Source organism: Pleurodeles waltl, chromosome 8 (genome assembly GCF_031143425.1).
Source record: "Pleurodeles waltl isolate 20211129_DDA chromosome 8, aPleWal1.hap1.20221129, whole genome shotgun sequence".
NCBI classification, from domain to species: Eukaryota; Metazoa; Chordata; class Amphibia; order Caudata; family Salamandridae; genus Pleurodeles; species Pleurodeles waltl.
The window spans coordinates 501,049,571-501,070,309 of NC_090447.1; the positions used below are offsets into that span (position 1 = coordinate 501,049,571).

Sequence of the window (20,739 nt, forward strand, 5' to 3'; positions counted from 1 at the left end):
AATATTTGTAGGAAACATGAATATATCACCATGTAGGCAGCCCCTAGAGAGCATAACCACATGATAATAGAGTGGCAGAACACAATGCAGTGTAACCATATATTTAGCCCTTTGAGGGCCTAGTGCATTGCACATTTTCAGGCCTAGCAGGTCTACTAAAATAATATTACAAACAAGGCCCTTAAAGCACAAACTACTCCCAGATGTAAAACAAACGTTCCAGCCATGAGATAGCTTAAAAAGACATTGAATGGTGGGAGAGGTTACTATGTTGCACCCCCACCCTAGTATGGGGACCCAGAGATGACCTAAACAGAAAGAGTATGTCATGCTGAATGGTTTGGTGCTGGTCCCGTTGTTGTAGGACCACCACAAAACCCATCTGAAAAAGAAATGCCCTGCAAAGCATTATGGGGCAAGTTTCAGAGTGCAGTGAATATTGTATTATCTTGATTGCAATGCTCAGAACAGCCCATGGAGGACACCATAATAAAAATAGCATTTGTAAGAAACATGGTCATGTAACCATATAGTCAGCCCCTAAAGGGTTTAATGACATGAAATGAGAAAGGCAGAAAGTAATGCAGTGTAACCATATATATCACCGCTAGAGAGCATAGTGCCTTACATTATCAAACTTAACAGGCTTACAGCAATACTATCACAAACAATGCCTTTAAAAGTCAAACTAAAGTTCCAGCCACAAGAGAGCTTTAAAAGACATTAAATAGTGGGAGAGGTTACTATTTTAGGGTTACCCCCAACCTAGTGTGGGGCCCTAGAGATGGCCTAGGCAGAGAGTTATAGGCAAACACGTTTTGAAGAAGTGCCCCTCAAAACAATATGGGGCGAGTTTCCTGAGTGCAGTGAATATTGTAGTATTGGCCCTTCCGCTGTGCCTGGAGAGCGGCTTTGAGGATTTCCGTGAGGATTTCTGTGTTTTTTCCTGTGGTAAATGCTCAAGTGTGTATATTTTTCAACTGCTAAGCTTGTTAGGTGTTACTCATGTAAAAAGCTCCTCAGATTGAAGTTCCACTATATAAAACTTCTCGTTGTTATGAAAAGTTCTCGTCCGATTGATTGTGCACTATATGAAACTTTACGTCTTTATGTAACGCATTCCTCAGATCGAGTTTGCACTATATAAACCTTTTTTTAAAAATCAATTTTTTTATAAAGAACCCGCCTCCACCTTGCAGCCTTTGTGTGCAGACATTACAAGGTAACAGTGGCATGCCGAAAACGAGGAAGAGGAAGGAACAACATATGGCCACTCAGCGGCAAGCAACGAGGCAAAAGGAAAATGTAGCATGCCACATTAAGTTATATGGCCGATTATGAAATAATCCATGTAACAGGGTCAGTCTCCAAGGCGGTAAGAAAACAGCCTCAAGGTGGGACAAATATAAAGCATTAACCTACGAAATCAAGGTAATTTTGAAAAGCAGGCCAAGAAACAAATGAAAGTGATGGACGTGAGATGAGAGTTGTAACCCCCAGATTACAACATGTCGAGAGACAGAACTTGTGCGCAGCCTAGGCTTGACCTGAAAGGAGAGTGTGACCCTTCTTGCTCTCCAAGAAATAAGGAATGCTTGGGCACTGAATTACAAATGGCAATTATGCCTAATAACAGAAAATAGAAAACACAATCCTAAATAACAATAAAAGAAACAAAGCAATCAAGCCTAACACTGACGGTCTGAAGGAACACAGGCCCATGCACTGTGTGGAGTATGCTGATAGAGTGTGCACACCAAGAAAATCAGGAAGTGCATAATTCCTGTTCCCCTTTAATACTAAATGGGGCGAGGTTGTTTAAAAAAAAAAAAAAAATAGGAGTTGCTTGGTATAGGTGACCGTGGTGAGGCCTCACATTACAGTATTCACATAGTAATGGATGAGACGAGAAATGAGACGAGAAATGGATGAGGAAGTAATGCTATTTACCGCTAGGTTATTATTACAACTTTTTTAAATATTTTAATCATTTATGTGTAAACCTAGATCCAAATCAAGGGCCAGATTTACCAGTTTGTTACACAGTGCTGTGCAGCAGCTGCAAATGCTGCACTCCGCTGAGTGAGAAGAAGAGAGCACGGGAGTGCCAAATTCACAATATGGCACTCTCTTCCTAATGCCGTTGCAGAAATGTGTGGCAGTGCGCCATGGACACACCTTTGCACCATAGCGCAAGGGTGTCTCAGTGAGTCTAGATTAGGTTTTGTACTGGAAGGATACCATTCGGGTACACAATACTATGCTTAGACTAACTTTAAACATTTTCCCTCTTTGTATGTGTGCTGTACAATGCAGCACACATGCAAAGTCGAAAAATAAAGGAGGAAAAAGCATATCTCCTTCATAGTAGGTCTATCTGAAATCGGTGCTATTTGTGCTTGCATCGCTGCCCTGGTGGATTAGGACCGTCGCCAAACCGCCAGGATCTCAGATCCTGGCAGAGCTGGTTTTTACCTAGCAGCCCGACCACTAGGGTAGTAATGTGACGGTCATGCAGCGGTCCACCCACCATCAGTGGGTCTGGCGGTCTCATGACTGCCAGATTTGTAATGTGGCTCTTAGTGTTGTTTTGCATCAATTTTGTCACACAAACACAGCACTAAAACTAATAGACCCCTTAGTGCCTGATGTGACAATGTCAAAGTGAAAAGAAAACGTGTAGTCACTTTCATTTTAAATTATTATTGAACATATCTGTACCTAAAAGCAGTGCCCAAATGTGCTTGTTACATTGCCATATTACATAGAATTCAAAGACAAATAATGAATGGTAAAGTGACTTAAAGAATCAGAACCATCTCTCCACCTATATAACTGACATGCCATCTTCAGAAAATCAGGGGAAGCTGAGCTGACAAGTTTAGAGAAGGTGACCAGCGCAGCAACTACTTTTTTAGGTTGAGCACGCAAGCCCTCTGTCGACCTGTTTTAAGTATTCTGTGGGCTTTTAATCACTCCTATCTCATGTCCATCACTTTCTCCCATTCTTGGCTTGCCTTTAAAAAATCCCTTGATGACATTGGTAAATGTTTTAGGTTTGCCACGTTTTGCGGCGGTTTTATTACCGCTTGGCAGACTGACCCTATTACATGGATTAAAGCACGATTGCTGATAGGTTTTACTGTGAGCACTATTTTTTTCTTTTTTGTCCGTCCTTCGGGCTCATGCTGGCCATGGCGCTTTGAGTCGGCTTGCACTGACTTCCTTCTGCACCTCCTGCCCGTCCTTTAGTTTCCTGTTTGTGTCTGCCCGTCCGCAACAGCCCTCCCACGTTGTTGCTTGTTACATTTCTTCTCACACAGTACTTTATTTGGTGCCAGAGACATGAACGTAGGGTTTATTTTTGGTATTTCCTTACTCTAAATCCACCAGGAAGCAATACGTGCAGCCTTGTTATTCAATCGGAAACAAACGTTCACAAGTGCAGTGATGTTAGAATGCTGTCGAGTCATCTATCTTCCCAGAGGAAGAGAAACGGAGGGTGAAGTATGGGTTCCTAAACTAGTCATTCCCATGCCATTAAGCACGTATCCACCACACTCTAATTGGTTAATGATTTAATAATGGCACTGTATAATTAGAAGTGGTTACCTTCCTTCTACTGCCCCCAACCCCTTACACACATACTTTCCCTGAGTGCAATTGCTTCACAGTTTTCATGCAATCTTTGTACATATTTATTTTCCAAATCCCTAAACTGCACAGGGTTTGGCCTCTGGTGCTTTCTTTAATAGCATTTTAACTGTGCACGAGGATAAGACAAATGCAAGCTGTGGTTATCTCGGCAGTTCTTGAAGGGCGTTCCTCGTGGTTTTAATGTACATTTCATTCTTTTTAAAAAAGCAATTCTTTGTGGGCTGTTTTTTTTATTAGCTAGAATCCAGGTTGAATAATTTGGAAATACTGCGCATTAGTTAACTGATATGCACCAAATACAAACACCACTTTAGCGAACAACCACGTAAACATTAAAGAAATACATTACAAATCTTGCTCTCATTTTGTTAATTTGTAGTTTCAAGCGGTGCAATTTTTCCCAATCTCCGAGACACTTCAGAGAATCCCAAACTACTGTGGCCATATCCATAAAGAAGTGTTTTATAAATCCTGTACTCTCAAGGCCTTTTTTTTTAACATTTTGAGGCAGTGAAAGTGGTATTCTATTCTAATTAGCATGGCAGATTTAAATAAGGATGCTAAATGGCAATATTTGCATTTTTTCTACAGCTGGAGGAATAAAGTAAATGGAAGTGATTTTTTTATATGAAGGACCATTAGCACTATGTCGCAGCGCGGACAAAAATTATGCGGCAGCGTTGACCAATTTATGTGGTGGGAAAAGTCCAGTTATGCATTTACAACACCAATAGCTCTAGCTCTCTCAACTGCAAGACTTATTGCATTGCAAATGCTTGTCCTCCAAGAGGCGTCCACCTTTATGGCTTAATGTCATTGCAAATACAATGCCATAGTGGCATGACAGGACTCCTGTCACAAATGTGACTTCTGTAAATTGACCTGCAAAGAAGGGACCACTTCTAAGCTCCACAAGCAAATTGTTTGTGATGTATTAGGATTTTTTCTCCCAGAATATGGGTGGCACTTTAAAAGATTTTTGTGCTGGAATACCATTTTATGTCTCTGCACAGCAGGGACTCGAGAAAATTATATTAAATGGGTTGTCCTAAATTTGGAAATCAATCTAATGCCACTTCATTTAGCATCGTGTTCTAATAGGTGTTCTCCATTGCAACGCTGACAGCGACTACTCCATCATGGAAAATCGTTTAGAAAGGCCTCAAACAGAAGTGGTGGATTGTTAAGGATGGTGAATTAAATATCCGACCCCTATAGGGTGACCACTCGTACGTATTTTACACGAACTGTCTGTTGCTTGGGACCAAAGTCCATTGTCCATAAACAAAGGTTTGAAAGACAGCATTTGTCCGTAATTCGAGCCCATTCTCTCCAGCCCGACCATAATGCCCTAAATTCCAGCCGGCTCTCGCCTGTGAGAGCGCTCTCTTGCTTCCAGCGGTTGAAGTACATTAAAAACAACATAAATACTGTGACCCTAGTGGGGGTCAGAGATGTAACCGAAAGTAATAAAATATTCGATAATAATTTTGTTGTCTTATTAAATTCAGGGAACTGCATATAAACTATAACGCAGACACCATAAAAGAAAAATAACCACAAGTTAATATAATTGTTGGGAGATGCAATCTTGTATGCAATGAAAGTTAAGGTGGTTCAAGCAAACTCTGCAGATGTCAGCATGTGTAACCCTATTGTCACAGAAATGAATCCAGGTTACTACACTTGTGAGGTATATTAATTCTACTGCAAAGTGGGAACCTACAACTTAAAGCACTTTGACCATGAAAGTATTTTTCTTTTACATTATATTACCCTGAGTATAGCATAGGTTGCCCCAAATCAAGCAGAAGTAGTCATCGTTTTTACATTACATAACACAGAGTATGACATAGGTTGCCTTAAATAATGCAGAAGTATTCATAGTTTAAGTTTTAAAAACTGCTTTCAAGTTAGGTACTTTAACTTAAACACAGTCTGTACCTAGTACAAATATCTTTTACCAGTTTCCAATTGAAGAACGCAGGTGAGGCTCAGCTGAGTACACCGCCACATTGCATCTCAAAACTAATAAGCCACTGATTACAAGTGGGTGGGGGCCTTCTGATCTCTGCATACATCGTTTTTCTCTGGATCAGAATTAAGAGTTGGCATGGTATTTACCGCTTCTGGTAATTATCCGGTGCATTAAATAACTCCCCCATCATTCAATTTCAGCAGGTCTTGCATGCTGGTATCTAACAGGAGAATTGTGTATGGTACTTTCTGGTATGGTAACGCTGAAATCCATATACTTTTATCCAGAGAGTCCTACTAGGTGCTATTTATCCCATTCAAGAGATGACATATCCCCTAGTATCATTATTTATCGGGTGTGAAAAAGAGGCATTTGGATTCTAAAGTGCACGTTTGAAAAACTCTGTTAATCGTTGCTGAATTCTCAAAGTGCATGTGCGCTTGTACAATACAGTTTGTGAATCAAGAGGTTATGTGTAATAAGTGTGCGTGCACATACGTGGCGAATGCAGTCCTCATCGCAAATAGTGTGCACATGTATGACTTTGGCCCTTAAAACACTCAAGTGTGTTTTAAGACTCCAGTGTGAGCTAAGATTCCTTTTAAGACCATTTTCGTGATTTTGATCTGTACGATGTTAATATAAATTAATATAGATTATTGATTGAAAGATTTGTACATGTGTAAAGTATTGGATTGAAACAAAATAAATGTGAAACATTTTCCTGTTTGTTTCAGGAATCCTCATCATGATGTCCATGTGTAACGAAGTGCACGTGTATGAGTACATTCCTTCGGTGCGGCAGACAGACCTCTGCCACTATCACGAGCAGTACTACGATGCTGCCTGCACCCTTGGAGCCTACCACCCGCTCCTGTATGAAAAACTCTTAGTGCAGAGGATGAACCGAGGCTTGGAGGATGACCTGCACCGTAAAGGGAAAGTAATTCTGCCTGGATTCAATGCAATGGACTGTCCAGGCAACAATCACCTTCGAAGGACATGAAAGTAGACTTTCTCTTGTGCAATGTGCAATAAAGTACTACTGTTGTACTGTAAACAACAAAGAAATACTTGAAGATGTACTTTGGACCATTTTTGGTCTTTAAACTGTAATTAAATGTAAGTAGCGGGTACGAGAAATTCTTCTCTTTCTATGCCATTTATTTATTTCTGCTTTGCAGACAGTCAGGTAGACATGCTTAGCCTGTGAACTGTGCAAGTCGTACTTAGAGAGTACTGTTTTGTGTAGTACTCCTGGCATACCGAAGCAGTTCAGCGTTATATTGCACCACAAATGCCAGGTTGCAGACTTTTTAAAAAATTATAAATGATAGCCTTCAGAGGTGTAAAATGTGATACTGTAAAGAGTTTTGTGGTTATGCCTGTCAAGTGTAAGATAAAAAAAAATGAAATAGCCATGGTACATGCTCAGCAATAATTACAAATGGCGAATGTTAGTCTTGTAAAATTCACATGGAAAGCAGTTGATGGGTCTGTTGACACCAGTACTTAATTTGTTTCAGTGTTTGTCGCTTGCAGCTTTGATGACATGAAATAATCAACATTTGTTGAAGTGTGATAGCTAAAAATTGACTGTGGTACTGCATTTTGCTGTCAGAATGTGCATCAGGTGAAGTAACTTGGACCCTGGCCCTATTTTTATTTTTAATATACGTTAGCACTGATTAACACTCATGCTTATGGTACAAACGGATAACAAATTGTATTTGCACGACTCTTTGCACTAGCCCACAGTAGGAGTTAAGTGCAAATTGCATTGCTCCTCTCCTAGCCATGGAACTTGTCAACAGGTTTCAACTGGGTCTAATTGCCCAGGTTGTCCAGTGTATAATTTGTACTGGTGCGTGTAGTATTTCATATATTTTACACCAAATTGTGAATATGGCCTACTACACAATGGGCCCAGTACAAACGTTCTTGGCACTAGAGGTTATCAACGCCCATTATTTGCACCCAGTTTTAACTGTCTCACATGCACACACATTATTGTTCACAAATACTGTGCCTGAAGCAAGCATACACACTTTCCAGAAAGTACATTTTTTGGTACCATACGAAATAAGCAGTTGTAACTCCCTAGTCTAGGATGGGAAGAGGAAAACAACTCCCCCTCCTAAATTGTTGGAAGTATAAGAGTGGGATTTCTTCACAGTGACAGATATTTTCCCCCGTGAAGAAACAAAAAAATACATAAATTAAGCAAATGGTGCTACATGCTCTGTTTTATTCATATACAAAATTATACATGTACATTTGTGCAAACGTTTTTCAGGCTCATTTTAAGTATAATGTTAATTCAGTCTAACCAGCTGATCTTCACCAGTTTAACAGTAAATAAATTTGTCTCGAAAGTCCAGGCATCTAAGCATGGGGAAGTTTTTATGTATGTACGTATATGGTATTTCTACAGAGAAAACATATCCAAAAGACAGTGGAATGTTGAACAAGACAAGCATAAATTCAACAAGAGAAAAGGAAGCTGAGTTTGGGCTTCATTAAAATATTTTGATATAGTGCTCCTCAAAGAGGTGAGTTGTCAACTGTTTCCTAAATTGGAGCAGCATTGGGGTATTCCTAACGGATACGGGGATGTTGTACCAGATCCTGACTGCATAAATGAAAAAGGCTCCTGTCTTGCTTTTTATTGTTTGTTTTTTAGAATTCTTAGTCTAAAGTCTTATGGTCCTCAAATGTCCTGTACTACACCCCTTGGTTTATACACATGGGGCAACCTTCTGTGCAGCCATATCCACACATTCACTATGAGAGACATCCACTTATCTCTTTTCTATGTCATCAAAATAGCCATATCAATATTGAAGTTACCTGTCATCAGAACATTACATAATCAGCACATATTTGTTGTCCTTCACTGCTGTTAAGAACATCTGTTCATGTAAATGTAGTTATTTCTAATGTTGTATGTGAACTTTTTGAAAGATTACTATTGTGAAAATGTACTTAATTTACATGTGTTACAGTTATCCTGTACATACACGTCCGGTAGGTAGAGTAATGAGTGTTCTGCTGTTATTTGTAAGAACTATGAAGATATAGCTGATGACCATTCTACAAGAAGCACAATTTGTACACTTTTATATTGGAATTGGACACAATAAACAACACCTTTTCTTAAGCACACCATTTTCTGGTTTCCACGACCTTGCCATCTTCATGTTCTGTTCACCACAGATTGTCAGGAAGCAAAATCAGAATCCCAGGCTATATCTTGCAAGTTACTTTCCTAATATCCAAGCAACTGTTTTTTAGATAACAAATTAATGTCCCATCCTTTTAGTAAATGTCTGAAAGGGAAAGATAAATGTGCATAGTGGGAATACCTGACTCTTGGAAACAAAGACATCTGCAGAAGAAATACTGTACATGCAAGTGAGATACATGTTGTACAAAATTTAAGACCAGTAAAACAATCAGGGACCTCATTTGGTAATGAGAACTGGTAGACACCTCTAAAGATGGTTGGTAATAAAGAAGTTAATGGTTTGGAGTAGCAGCAGAAAACTGTAGACCCACATCTGATGTGCATCCTGTATTAGCTGTAGCAGCAGGAACTAGTGGAAGTCTCTTCTGGGGAGAAGCAATGTTGGTATTACTTAATGCTTGTAGAGGGGTCTCCTGCCGGGTAGTAAGAGGAGGTAGGGAACTACCTAGGATCCCTTGTGGCCTACTGTGGAGAATTGGCCATATGATGTAGCTTAAGCTGATAATCGGATACAAATTGTTTATTTCTACAAACAGCAAGCAGTGGCAAAATCACAGTTCTGGTACCTTAAATGCCACTGACTAGCACCAGTGTTCGATATGATGGATCAAATTCCTTTCTGTCTGTAATCTTCTACTGAACTAGATCCTCAAACTTAGGAATCCAGCCAGAAGATGCTGGCTGTGCCTTTACTTCGTCAGTGGCAGAACATTTGGAAATTTAATTTGAGTGCTCAACCCAGAAGTCTTGTAGTTGCTGAAGACAGTGAAACATTCTCTGGAACATACATCTGAACACTAAAGAGGATTTCCTAGGGGATCCAGCCACCAGGCAAAGATCATCTAGGCCAATTATTCAAACCTTTCTGGACTGCATTGGGTTACCCCCATCATTATTCAGGAGACCTAGTTTTAAATTTTGAACTGTGTGTGGCAGGGTGCCTTGGAACCAGTTCTGAAGTTCCTGAAATGTTAATGGTTTTTCTAAATATTTATAAGGTCTACATTGACCTGGTAATGCAGCTGGAGTATTTGTGTGAAATGTCTGTGAGTTGGCATCAATTGCAGGAAATACAATACTTTGCATTTATAAGCTTCGTGTGCCACAACCATGAAGGTAATATCTCCATCCTCAATAGGGAGCTCTTGTGCCATTAAGTATGCTGCAACTGCATGTCTACAGTTAACAGGAATGTTAACACCTAGCACCATTTTTAATGAATGGAAATCTAAGAAAGGAAAATACTATAGAGGGCTAACTCTTTTAAAGATTCAGGCTTGAATAGCTTTCAGACAAAAATAGGGCTTTCCTTTTAAGCTGATGAGGATTAATCCCTAAAACCTCAGACTTCTCCACGTAAAGGTGAAAAGGGGACCTTGGGCACATGCAAGAACTACTCCAGAGACACATTAAATAATCATCTGACCTAGAACGGTGGTGGTGCCATGTTAATTGTTTCCTATGAATTAAATATGACTGCCATTTGGTCAACATGAACCTCAGAATACTGGGAATTAGTCCACATATACCACCAGTCTTCGTTGACACAAGACCTAGCTAGCTCACAGTGCTCGATCTGAACTCCTAACCTTACCAGGTTACCATATGGTATCAGCAACTTTGAGCAAGACTACCATTATTCCCAAGGAAATAGTGGAAACAGATCTACCCTTTTGTTGCCACCCTGCATGTCCAAAGTAAACACAAGGAAGATAGAAAAATGGCTTTCCAAACACTTATTGATACAGTTGTATTCTTATATAAAAAGCATGTGCTGAGATTAAGCATTTCAAGCCTAGACCTGAAAGCTGAATTTTTCTCTAGCTCTCTAAATTACTGCAGTAGAGCATGCCAAATTTGCCACATGTACTGAAAAGGTGGATCTGTGCCTATTCATCCTATTACATTTTGGGAATACCAGGATGGGTTTTCACGCTGATCATAAATACTATGTAATCTTATATTTATTAAATGGACAGCTGAGAAAGCCAGGACTGAAGTTTTAAAAAACATTGTGAAACATACAGTCCTATGATTTGAAGTCAGTGAAATGACCAGTGTTGTGATTTCTCCATTTTAGCTTAAGGAGGATGTGAACAGCTGTATTATGCAAACATTGTAGGTTATTAAGACAACACCCAGAAACTAACTGTTTATACTGAAATAGAGGTATGAATAATATTCATCTAGTCCAATGAACTTCAAGAGAAAGTTTAGGGCGGGTCAGCATTCCAGTGTCAGGGGATCTTCATTGCAGCTTAGTGTGTTGAGAGTTGCGCAGACACTGGGCCATAATAGTGAATAGAGTTAATTTACCTGACAGGTGTTTTGTGTCTATAAATGATCACACAAGTTATGCACACAAGGCTATGAGTGAACACAACTGCTGCCATTGGGCAGAATATGTTTACCTCTTCCGGTAACGTGCATGTATGTATTTTTGTTTTTACATTGTAAGAACATGAGCACATTACTTCGGTCAAAAGAAAAGTATTGTTTTTCTGCATTGCTATTGTACATTCGATTTTTTATTACTACAATGTTATCTCACCAGTGAACCTGTATCAAAAACAAACTGAAAATGTGAACATTTTACAATCAGCTATACCACAGATAATTAATAGTACATGTAGGTTCAAGGTATATATTCCAGGGGTGGTCCCTCTGAATAATGAATTGAAAATATTGATGGGACAAAATATTGAGGACAAATTATAAAAAATAAAATAGAACCATAGAAATAAGTCTAGATGTTTTCTACCTAACTCCACCTATACATACCTGTGTGGCACATCAGTCTTCAAGGTATACAGATGTGGAGTTATGAATAGTAAATCTGCACCTCCCTATGTGCACGTACTGTTCAATATGTTGTCCCTCAATATTCCTTTGTTGATATTAGTATGCCATGATATTGTTGGTGTCAATAATTAGTAGCACAATCCATTCAAAGATATAATGCTTACTAGTAATGCTTGGAATGTGACTCACTGATATGCTATCAGGTCTGTCTGATGAGTAGAGCATGTACTGTGTTATCAAATATACACCAATCTTTCTAAGAAGTATCAATATTCATCTATTAAATGATATGTAATGAAGGTACAGGAAGCTCCTTTTAAACTCATTTATCTTATTCACAAACACAATTACTGAATGAGTGAATGCCACCTTTCAAAGAAAACAAACATTTTTGATGAACGTAAATTTTACATTTGACAACATAGACCATGTACAAATTTGCAAGCCAAAGTGTTTTCTTTAAACATAGTGTATGCTGGTTGAGTATCAGATATGTTTGCTTTTACAAAAGCCACATGCATAGTAAATCCTAGACTGCCACATAGTTTACATGGTTCTAGGTTTATTCCTCCCTTAAAGAACTCAACATGCACAAACTTTCAACAAATATAGGGGGTGATTCTGACTTCGGCGGGCGGCGGAGGCCGCCCGCCGAAGTTCCCCCGTCAAAATACCGCTCCGCGGTCCAAAGACCGCTGACGGTATTTTGAGGTTTGCCCTGGGCTGGCGGGCGGCCGCCAAAAGGCCGCCCGCCAGCCCAGAGCAAACCAACCTTCCCACGAGGACGCCGGCTCCGAATGGAGCCGGCGTAGTGGGAGGGTGCGACGGGTGCAGTGGCACCCGTCGCGTATTTCAGTGTCTGCACAGCAGACACTGAAATACTTTGCGGGGCCCTCTTACGGGGGCCCCTGCAGTGCCCATGCCATAGGCAGGGGCACTGCAGGGGCCCCCAGGGGCCCTGCGGCACCCCCTACCGCCATCCTGTTCATGGCGGGTTTCCCGCCATGAACAGGATGGCGGTAGGGGGTGTCTGAATCCCCATGGCTGCGGAGCGCGCTCCGCCGCCATGGAGGATTGAACAGGGCAGCGGAAAACCGGCGGGAGACCGCCGGTTTTCCTTGTCTGACCGCGGCCGAACCGCCGCGGGCAGAATGCCCTGCGGGGCACCGCCGGTCTGTCGGCGGTGCTACCGCCGACCCTGGCCCCTGCGGTCCATGACCGCCGGGGTCAGAATGACCCCCATAATTTCTTAATTGTCAGTCTCTGAAAAACCTCTTTCCTTTTGCTTAACTATTTTAATTTATTATTCTACACCCATTGTAATCTTTATGACTGTGAGCGCCTGACAATAGAATTGAAAAATCTTTGCATAGTAACATTTTGCTATTGTAATTTGTGTATTGTGACTAGTTTGTCAAAGAATATATCTGGATGTCTTTTAGGCTATACATAACCCATTACATGTATTAGTAACTCAAATTCAAGTATAATGAATACATTTTTTGGAGGAATAGCTTTCACAAGATGTGTTTGGTAATTGATTGCACCAAAATAAGTGACTTCCAACCATAAGGCTAGTTTATTAACTTGTCATATATCAATGTATTGTTCCAACACATAATTCACAGTCTTTGTGCTGCTTCTTCATTGCTTAACATTCCAATAAGTGTGACTCAACGTGGTGATTTTAATGGGAAAAGGTCATATTATTGCAGACTAGGATGTAAATATGGACTAAAGAGCCCATTCATGTTCAGCAATGTCTCATTTAAGAATCATTCTGAAGCTTACATACATATTGGCCTCCAAGCACTGAACTAGTTTCTGTTTTGCTTCTCATGAAGTCTGTACAGACAGTATGGTCACAATAATTAAGCCCTTATACTGCAGTTGCCTTAAACTCTGCAGCCAGAACTTGGCAGCTAGACTCTTCCTCAACCTTCCGCATAGAATTCACACCACACTTCAGGACGCTCCACTGGCTCCCAATACACAAACATCCCTATTTCAAACTCTTCACACACAGATTCAATGCACTACACAACTCAAGGCCCACCTACATAAACAGTCTTATCTTCTTCCACCAACCACTAAGACACTTCTGCTTCACATGACTCCTACTCGCATACACATCCCATGTATATACAGAACCAGACAAGGAGGATAGGAGCTCTCTTACATTGCTTCTAAAGCATGGAATATCCTTCCACTCCACGTCAGACCCTCTCTTCTTGAATTCCACAAGAGGTTTAAGACCTAGCATTTCAATTAACCAACATTTCCTAAACAGGGTTAGGCACACGCCTGCTCATCACCAGGATACCTTCTCAGGTGATAGTGCATTTTGCACCATACACATAACTCAACAAACTATTCATTGGCATGAGAGTATGGTCAAATATGTCCACCTGGACAACTTCTTAAACAGGCATCTCCTGCTTAGCCAAGTGCTGCTTCACAACGTCAATTGACAGACCCAGAAAAATATAAACTTCTAACTTTGCTGTGGTGCAAAAAGTATTACCATGCAACCTTCTTCCTACCAAGGTGTTTTGAGGTGGCTTCTATGGTTTGTAGCCATCTTCATTATAAAAAAAGAATTAATATTTGAATTGATTTTTATGGTTTTTAAATATTTCACATTAAGAGAAACAATCTGGCTAATATTTATGGACATGGATGTTGTCCTTTAAGGAAGGTTTACGTCTGAATTCTTAATTTGATTTAATATTGTGCACTATGTAGTGAATGTCACTGGTCTGTTATATGAAGTTAATTGTACTAAGTAGGAAAATGTGATGCATTTTCATTTTGCCAATCCCAGCTGTAATGGACTGGCAATTGTCCTGCCTGTACTGTATTCTCTGTTATGCTCTATCTAACATATTTAGACAAATGCCAATGTACTTTTTTTTACCAATTCTAAACCTTTTTGTACAATAATTTTATATGTGAACATTTATGCCTCCAACTGAGTAAAGGCAGGGGGGTTTCCAGAAGCCACATTTTTAAACATTATTTGTATGCCTTTTGAACATTTTTCTATTTTCTATTTTTGTTTTCGTATATTTTTGTGTATACAATTGTACAGTTTTTTTCTTGCAAATAAATAATGTTTTCTGTCAAAGAGGAGTGTTGGTCCTTTTGAGGGTTTTGGGAACCAAGGAGAAATTATCAAGGATCTTTGCATTCATGGAGTGTATGTTGTACTGTTCTGCTGCATCCTACAGTCCTAGAGAATGTGAAGTAGTTTCCCGCTCTTTTTCCCTTGAAAAGATAGATTGTGTGTGATTTTGGTAGTTGACTGTTCTAGCCACCAAATTCAGACCAGTTAGACAACAATGGGAACACAGATAGTTGAAATTGTACAGAATAGTATCCCACCCAGGAGCAATAATCTGATGCATGAATCAGCCATCACAACATCCATGGGTCCACTATGTCAGTTGAATCTCAGGCAGGCCCTAAGATGCAGATGCTGAATAAGACATAAAATTAGTTATATATTCTCAAGTCAGACTCTTGAGCTGCAAGGATTGGGTAACAAAAGGAAAGAAAGTTGGGGGGAAATACATTACATAAAACAAAGTCATACCTGAGTATTGTGGTCAAAGTGTATATAGTCACCCTGCTGTAGACTTCATGAATGAGATAAGAGGTAAGAAGAAGTATCCCAATAGTAAGAAGAACAGCATTAAGAAGGATGCCTACACACAATTCCGAATCATTGTGATTCGCCTTGGAAAAAGTAATGCTTCTAATTAGATAGGCCACATTTCACAGTTGTAGGAAGTAAAAAGTGCAACATAGTAATTTTAGATTGGTCAGTGTTTGTATTGCCACAGAGGGTGTACATTGAAAGATGGCATTATTTTATTTCTGTAAAAATTATTAATATATAAAATTGTTTAAGAGTCTGTAAGCATGCAGGCAGTACCTATGTACAATATTGCTAATTACAAGCAGAGGCCAGTATTGTATCTACTGTATACACAGATGCATTAATTAGGGACTTATTTAGAGTTTTTGGGACAGGGTACTTTGCTATAAATGTGGCTCGACAAGTGAATAGCTTTGACTGATGGCCTGAATGACTTTATGCTTCCCGGTCTTTTCCTCACTGCTTTTTTATTCATCACATGACCTCTCAATTTAATGACACTGGCAAGCGCTCATGGGAGCATGTCATTTGATTTAAGTTCTGTGCCACGCCTGCACCTTTTTAAGACATGTCTTGACATGTTTTCACCGTTCCAAAATAGGAGACATACAAGAGACTAAGGGGTAGATTTACTAGAAAATGAAGGTGCGCAATGCTGCATGAAATTTTGCAGCGCCACGCACAGTCGTTTTCAAAACACAGGGAGGTGCTGTATATACTAAAATACAATGCACCCCTGTGTTTCCCCCTGCACCGGTGATAAATTTGCTGCCGAGCGCCAACGCACCCACCCTTGCACCATGGTGCATGGATGACTGCATTGCGGGGGGGAACTGTTTTTGTGCAGGAAGGGACAACTTCATGCACAGTGTTGGAAAATGGGTTATTGGTAGGGCAGGTAGGTACCTACACCTAGCAACAAGCCACAAACCTCCACATAAGTACAGTTAGGTCTCAGTAAATTAATCCCAGCTCTACCCTTGGTAGCTTGGCATCGAGCGTCAAGGCTTAACTTAGGAGACAAAGTGTAAAGCATTCAAATATCACAAAACAGTAATTAAATAAAACACAGGAAACAGTTTAAAAATCCAAAACCAATTTATAAAAATAGCTTATATTTTTATCTTTAAAATGACACAAAAACGATTAAAATCGGTTCAGGGGAACCGGAGATATGAATTTTTAAAGTATTATTATTTTCTAGCGCTTAGAAACAAAAAGCGCCAATCGGGTCATCTGGTTGCACCAGGACCGGGGCAAAGTCAAACCTTCAGGCCGACCGCGATGGAGCCCTGCTCGGCTACAAGTCGCGGGAGGCCTCGGTTAAAAAGTTACCTTCTGACTTAGGCCCTCATTCTGACCCTGGCGGTCTTTGACCGCCAGGGCGGAGGACCGCGGGAGCACCGCCGACAAGCCGGCGGTGCTTCAATGGGGATTCCGACCGCGGCGGTAAAGCCGCGGTCGGACCGGCACCACTGGCGGGGTCCCGCCAGTGTACCGCGGCCCCATTGAATCCTCCGCGGCGGCGCAGCTTGCTGCACCGCCGCGGGGATTCTGACCCCCCCTACCGCCATCCAGATCCCGGCGGTCGGACCGCCGAGATCCGGATGGCGGTAGGGGGGGTCGCGGGGCCCCTGGGGGCCCCTGCAGTGCCCATGCCACTGGCATGGGCATTGCAGGGGCCCCCGTAAGAGGTCCCCTAAATGTATTTCACTGTCTGCTGCGCAGACAGTGAAATACGCGACGGGTGCAACTGCACCCGTCGCACAGCTTCCACTCCGCCGGCTCGATTCCGAGCCGGCTTCATCGTGGAAGCCTCTTTCCCGCTGGGCTGGCTGGCGGTCTGAAGGAGACCGCCCGCCAGCCCAGCGGGAAAGTCAGAATTACCGCCGCGGTCTTTCGACCGCGGAACGGTAACCTGACGGCGGGACTTTGGCGGGCGGCCTCCGCCGCCCGCCAAGGTCAGAATGAGGGCCTTAGTCTCTTTTTTGATGTTTTTCTTCCCCGGGACGAACCTGCCAGTTGAATCCGACCTCCTGGAGCCCTTGTCCGGATACGCGAAGTCGGTTTCCTCGGTGGTGATTTTTACCTTCGGACTTAGTCGTTTTTTCGAGATGAAAATCCTTCGACCGGGGTAAACCTGGATCTTGATCCGACGTCCGTGGAGCCCTTCTCGGATACGATGGCTGGGAGGTCCCGGTCAACTTTTTACGTTCGGACTTAGTCTCTTTTTTGGATGTTTTTCTTTACCGGGACGAACCACGAAGTCAGGCCGGGTCGCGGTTGAGGCAAGCCGGCTAGAATTTCCGCGTCGGGTCGGTCACTTTATGGAGCTTTTTTCCAAAAATTCTCCAATCTTTTCCAAACTTCTGGGGCTTCACCCAGATGTTCTTTTAAGGTTCTTTTGGGGTCCACAGCTCACCCCAAGGGTCCAGAAGTTCTGTGATGGTCCTTGGGGGTGCGGACTTCAACTCCCAGAATGCACCTGGCGCAAACTCCTTTTTGGCCACTGGGCAGTGGTCAGCTGGTCGCTTCTTTCAGGAGTTGGTGCAGGGGACTCTGGTTAGCAATTTTTCACCTGTAGCAAACAGGGAGTCCCTCCTTGAACCAGTTGAAGCCAGGCAAAGTCCTTCTTGTGGTGAAGCCCAAGTGTGCAGCTGGTGCAGTCCTTCTGAGTGCAGGTTCCAGGTGCAGGCCAGGGGTCCAGCAGGGCAGTCCTTCTTCTCCTTAAGTTCCTTTCTTGTTGAATTCTGGAGGGGATCTGAGGCGTGGGTGCAGGTCTGCCAGTTTTATCCTTGCTCCTGGGTGAAAAGCAGGGGGGCCCTGGTTCTCCAATCAGGGACAGGGTCGTCCCCCTGTGATGACCACTTCCTGGGAAGTGTGGCAAAAATCCATCCCAGAAGGCAACAGTCTCTAAAAATCCAAAATGGATGAATCTGATTTTTGGAGGAGAGATCTGGCTGAGCCCACCCACTGGTGTGGCTAAAAATCATAAACACACCCCTCTCCTGCCCTCTCCTAATCTAATCAAGGGGGCACCTAGCTGTCTGGGGTTGCAGGATGTGGGGGTGTTGCTGGGTGCTGCAAATGTCCTTCTCTGCCTTTGAAGACCAGTTTGGCAGCCCTCCCCCTTCCTGCCTCACCATCTGCTGAGGGGAGATTCTCTCCCCCAAGCACATTCCTTTGTGTGAAGTCAGGCCACTTCACACCTCATTAAAGTAGCCTGGCAGAAGCTGCTGCAGGCTGGCCAATCAGAGCACAGCAGCAAAAACAATGCAGAGCTTAAATTGGCAACTTTTTAGGTAAAGTCTAAACTTTTTACCTGCACTAGTTATATTAAATCCAACAACTGGAAGTTGTGGGATTTATTATAACAATCAATTTGATACCAAATTCTTGGTATGTAACATTTAAGGAGACTTTAAAATTTTAAATAAAGTCTGCCCATTCTAGCCTATGAAGGCCATTTACTTCAATGAGGGAAAAACGAATTTGGCTGTTTTTACCTCACCAGGGCTTATAAATCTACTTTTATAAAGTCCCTGCTTATAGTTACATGGCACCCAGCCCTAGGGGCACATAGGGCACACCTTAGGGGTGACTTATATGTAAAAATAAGGTAGTTTAAAACTTTGGAAGTACCTTTAATTCCAAAGTCGAATTTGCATATAACTTTAATTTAAAAGCAGCCAGCAAGGCAGGCTTGCTTTTAAAATGACACTGGGCACCTCAGCAATGCACCTAGGTGTGCACCACCTATGCTGTGGTCCCTAAACCTACATGCCCTACCATATACTAGGGACTTATAGGTAGGTTAACTTAGCCAATTATAATTAGCCTAATTTGCATATCCATTTTACACAGAGCACAGGCCCTGGGACTGGTTAGCAGTACCCAGGGCACCATCAGAGTCAGGAAAACACCAGCATAAAGTGGAAAATGGGGGCAAAAAGTTATGGGGCCTCTGCAATCAGCCCCAGTTTCTCACACAACCCCCCCCCAGCCCACACGCCCAGGAGACTCAGCCCAACCCTGGGAGAGTCTTCCTGGCTTGTTAGGCGAGGAAGACAGTGAAGAAAACTGGCTGTCCCTTTGCAGGGCCTATTCTGCCTTATATCCTCCTGTCAGGGTCACTCCCTCTGGGTAGTGAAGCCATCCCAACAGTAAAAGGACCCAACTCAAACTGAAACTTCCCTCTAGGGGGGTTTTCCTCCTCTCTCTCTGCCAACTTGGGTAGTGAGGTGCCCACCTCCCCTACTCTTAACTTTGCTAGGGCAACACCTAGCTTACCCAAAGAGGTCACCCAACACTTGAGCAACCCCACCATGACCAACAGGGTCAGGGGGCCTACTTTGCTATTGGCCTTGGGGTCTGCCTCCCAGGCCAAGTACAGTGCTGCCAGGAAGGCTAGCACCCAGCAGAGGCTACTGACAGCTGTCAGTACCCAGAACCACACCCTAAGCTCTCCACTGACAGGTGGCTGAGCTGCTTTAGCGGGATCTTTGGGGTCCTGGCACCCCTCTTGCTGTCTAGAGTGGGGGGCTACCACCTCCTGTGGCAGACACCCTCCTTCCACTCTCCCTTCTGTCAGTGCAGGGGCAACACCTTGCATCTGGACAGCTGCCTGACTACTCAGGACTTCCTTGGGGACAGGTGAGGCCTCACCAGTGCCAACTCTGGGCTCCCCCCCTACTGGGGCAGAAGGCCCTTGGCTCCCTGGAACTCTCTTTAAGAGTGGCCTACCCCTCCTTTTCTTCTTTCCTTTTCTTGGGGACCCCTGTCTCCTAACTTTAGGGACTGACTCCCCAGGACTTTGGGTTGGGGGGGCGCCCTGGGCGACCACCCCATCTGTGACCAGACTCACCTCTGGGAGGTCATTGCCCAGGATACAATCTAGGGGAAGGTCAGCACTGACTACCACCCTAATCCAGTCAAGGATACCCTCCCTCTCTAGGGGCACTATGGCTACAGGTTTGGAGGTGACCTCCCCTGTGGCTATCCTGACTTTCTTTGTCTTTCCTGGGACATACATGTCTGGGGTCACTAACCGGTCACTCACTACAGTGTGACTGGCACAGGTGTCTCTCAGGCCAGTGGTAGGGATCCCATTCACTTGAATGTGGTGGAAGTGCCTACTCCCACCCTCAGGGATCACCAGCTTACCATCTGGTCCTGTCTCCCAGCACAATGCTAGGAGGACTTCATCATCTGAGGAATCCTCCTCTATGGCTACACTGGACAGCCCAGTGCTAACCACCTTCTTTGGACAGGCTGCATCTCCTCTGAAGTGACCTCTCTGCTGACAGTCAAAGCAAGCCCTACTGTCCAAGAGCTTTTTTAACCCTGGGTCTCCCTGTCTCTGCATGTCAGATTGGGAGTGGGATTTACTCTCCT

The 20,739-nt window shown here is 42.8% G+C and overlaps 2 protein-coding genes across 6 annotated transcripts in view; one reads left to right on the forward strand and one right to left on the reverse strand.

Moving 5' to 3' along the window:
• The window catches only part of ST6GAL2 (ST6 beta-galactoside alpha-2,6-sialyltransferase 2), a 268,350-nt gene extending 253,539 nt beyond the window's left edge, over positions 1-14,811 (forward strand). For 3 of the 4 annotated variants that reach the window (XM_069204458.1, XM_069204460.1, XM_069204459.1), the window contains one exon: positions 6,373-14,811. In XM_069204458.1, coding sequence (XP_069060559.1) covers positions 6,373-6,641 — 269 coding nt within the window. In that variant the 3' untranslated portion in view covers positions 6,642-14,811. The remainder of the gene's footprint in view (positions 1-6,372) is intronic. The other variant, XM_069204461.1, reaches the window with a different exon arrangement.
• Positions 1-20,739, reverse strand: part of LOC138250072 (parapinopsin-like) — a 2,239,710-nt gene that overhangs the window by 9,215 nt on the left and 2,209,756 nt on the right. The gene's annotated exons all lie outside the window — the stretch shown is intronic.